A 3,226-nucleotide genomic window follows, 5' to 3' on the forward strand; every position below is an offset into this window, starting at 1 on the left:
ATACACACACACGCACACAATTTCATTACATTGTTAAGCTTTTGTATGATGAACAAGTTTCTCTCAATAAATGAAAAATACAATCCTAAAGTTAGATTATTTATTTGAATCAAAAACTAACTTTATCCAATTAAAGAGCTGGTTTTGAAATAAAAAAAATAACTGTTGTATAATGCTAGAAGCATTGTGCTTTGTGGTCGAGTATCTTTGTTTCAGAAGAAAGTAATTTATGTTTTTAATTTACAAATCAATTTCATTGAATCATTAAATAAATTAGCCTTCACATGCTAATCTAGCTTGTTTTAACAAAAATGCATGTCTTGTCAAATACCACAGTAACAGTTCTGGGAGTGTCAGATCGGCTAACTTTGTACAAATAAAATATCTTAATGACAGTAATGTATTCACAGTCGATGGCAAAACACGTCAGAACACCCAAATGTAATCAAAGCTGCCGAAGTCAGTTTGCAAACTGAAACAATCCCACTTCCTACATAAATGGAAATATTTACAGGACTGTGCGAGCACCTTTAAATGTAATTCCATGTCATAAAGAACAGGTCAGTGGAAAGTTCACATTGAAATAACAGGTTTAAGACAGAATTCTTATGTCCATTCTTTATCCTGGTGAATCATAGAAAACAGTTCATTAAAATTACAATAACTATGTTTTAGGTTGTTTTCATAATTTGCATAAAACAATAATAAATCTAGGTATCATAAAAACAGGCAGGTAAAGGTATTCTTGATTCTAATCACAATCTATTCGTTTAGTCTCACAACTTCACCGTTGATATTTACGTCTACCTACAAATTATTAAAAGTATGGCATACATATCCAGACTAGTGTTTCCTTGCAATTAGACACTCGTTCTGTAACATAAACAAAAATAAAAATCCTCTTATGTGGTCCTGAGGGTTCAAGGCCAGTGACATATTATCTCGTGGAAGGATAAGGAGGGGCAAAGTAAAGGGTTCAATGTCTCTGTTTGAAAGTCTCTAACTGTTTGCTTCACTGCCAGCCCAACTGGGGGTGTAGTCCTGGTTGGAGAGGGAAAGGGTTTCCGGGGCCCGGAGGGTAGCTTGGAAAGCTGTTGGACTGAGGAGGGAAATTCTCCAATGCAGATGTTGGATGAGCCTAAAATAAATAAGACAGTAGGATAGTTTTTAGCCTGCCGAGCTGACAGAAGATTCTTGATCACAATATATTGGTTTTAATGGAGCTACCTGAAGCAGAGCAGATGGCATCGCTGGGTTGTGGAGGCTGCTGAGTGCAGCAGCTGAAGCAGAGGGAGTGAAGCCTGGTACTGTGGGGAAAGACAGCAAGCCAGGGAATCCACTACCTCCTGGAGGCTGAAGTCCACCAGTCAAACTGGAACACAAAGAGTTATGATTACATGGTGGCAAAAGCATGCAACTTTTCAAGAAGTACAGCCGATATCGATATCCGATATAAATGCTGCTGTCATGGCCAGTATTGGATATTGACAAATATAAATGCCAAACAAATACAATATGCCCAACCCCATCTCCCTTCTACTTTTAGAAGAAAAAAAATAAAATAATAATATTATCCAATGCAAAACAAGCCAGGCAGTAGAAAGGTGTCTGAGTTGGATCATTATGGCATGGACTAAACAGGTCACCATGATGAGAATCCTCACCACATCCAAAAACATGTGCATTTCTATACTTCGTATTGGGACTAAAGGCCATGGTCAATTAAAACAAAACAAAACTTTGAGATCATTTAGGCTATGGTGTTAAAGGGAATAGTTGTAACAGCAGACTTTATTTGAGAAGTATTTATTTTCTATGTAAATAAATTACAGTAAAAAACATACAGCAAGCTCTTAAGTTTTAAAAATTGTTAATAAAATACTGTCAAATGGACAGCACTAGCTCCATCCAGGCTAAACCTTTTTAGTTTGAACCAGACTGTGTTGAATTTGCAGAGATCACAAGATATAATGAAGATGAAGAGGATCAAATGGAGGAAGAGGGGAGAGTTGGCTGAAGAAGCTGGTGTTTGTGCAGCTGCTGCTTGTAGATGCTAATCCAGATGGAAAGCTATGCTACCATTTCTCTGGTTTGTAACTGAGGCAGTAGGCATTGGGATCAAAACATTTTCTCCAAGATATCAGAACCATGTAATATAACAACTTTAAGATATTTTACTGGCATTTTAAACAGTTTATTATCTTGCAATTAGATTTTTATTTCAACTTAGTTTCTGCTAGCTCAAGCTAATATAGTAAATAAAAGATCACAATTGTTTGTTTTAACAGATATCTCATGTATAATGGCTCAGGAAAACTAACAGCATCATCAATCCAGCAAGCATTGCACAGGTGAAAAAACTAGACCTCCATGGTTGACAAAGGATGTATAATTTATTGTGAGTTTTTACATATCGCAAACAGCCATTTTTAAATGTTTAAGTTAAAAGGAAAGTTACAAAATGTCCATCTAGTCGTGGATCCCTTTAAAAATTGTTCAACTGGTATTATGGGGTACATATTTTGGCAAAAAATATATCCGTTAAATAAATATTCCATACAATGGAATGGATCAGGTAATTTAAGTAATGCGTCTGATCCTACCATCTGAATGTCATGGATGAAGATAAGATAAGATCAGGCAACGTGTCTCTAGTCTAGTCTGTGATGATATGAACCTTGTTTTCATGAATCATTTGTTGAGCGGTCATCTTAAACCAGTTGCTTTTCCCCGAAGTCACCAAGGTAGTTTTTGTTCACATCATTACAACTCATTTGGATAATTTCTCTATTTTCTATAAAGTAATTAGCAGTTTCTGGCACACAGACCAGTCCAGCCATCCACTACCACCAACCAAGTCACGGCCCCAGTCAATTCAATGCCTTCTCTCTGATGGTAACTTCCATCAAAAAGCAGGTAACTGTCCATATATGCTTGAATGCGTAGTTTCTGGATTTAATTCTTTTCATTAAAAAAAAAAAAAAGAAGAAGAAGAACCACATTTCAGTATGTTATCCAAAATATCTGTTTGTATGTATCTTAATAACTTAGCATTTTAAGTTTATTAACACCTGTGCAAAACATTGTCTTATTGTTACATAATATGCCATTTAGGCAGTATGTTTCTCTGCACACCTGGTTTCTGCTGTTGTTTAAATATCTTTAAAATGTTACAAATGGATAGTAATCTGTAAGTTTATATTATATATATATATATATATATATA

At 35.4% G+C, this 3,226-nt stretch overlaps 1 protein-coding gene across 4 annotated transcripts in view; it reads right to left on the minus strand.

Annotated features, from left to right (window-relative positions):
* Positions 1–9: 9 nt before the first annotated feature.
* The window catches only part of proser1 (proline and serine rich 1), a 16,254-nt gene continuing 13,037 nt past the window's right edge, over positions 10–3,226 (minus strand). For all 4 annotated transcript variants that reach the window (XM_015379787.1, XM_015379788.1, XM_015379786.1 and 1 more), the window contains 2 exons: positions 1,228–1,372; positions 10–1,138 (listed from right to left, as the gene is read on the minus strand). In XM_015379787.1, the coding sequence (XP_015235273.1) occupies positions 1,013–1,138; positions 1,228–1,372 (271 nt within the window). In that variant the 3' untranslated portion in view covers positions 10–1,012. The remainder of the gene's footprint in view (positions 1,139–1,227; positions 1,373–3,226) is intronic.

Source organism: Cyprinodon variegatus, unplaced genomic scaffold, assembly GCF_000732505.1.
Source record: "Cyprinodon variegatus isolate N-32 unplaced genomic scaffold, C_variegatus-1.0 Scaffold199, whole genome shotgun sequence".
In the NCBI taxonomy this organism is placed as follows: domain Eukaryota; kingdom Metazoa; phylum Chordata; class Actinopteri; order Cyprinodontiformes; family Cyprinodontidae; genus Cyprinodon; species Cyprinodon variegatus.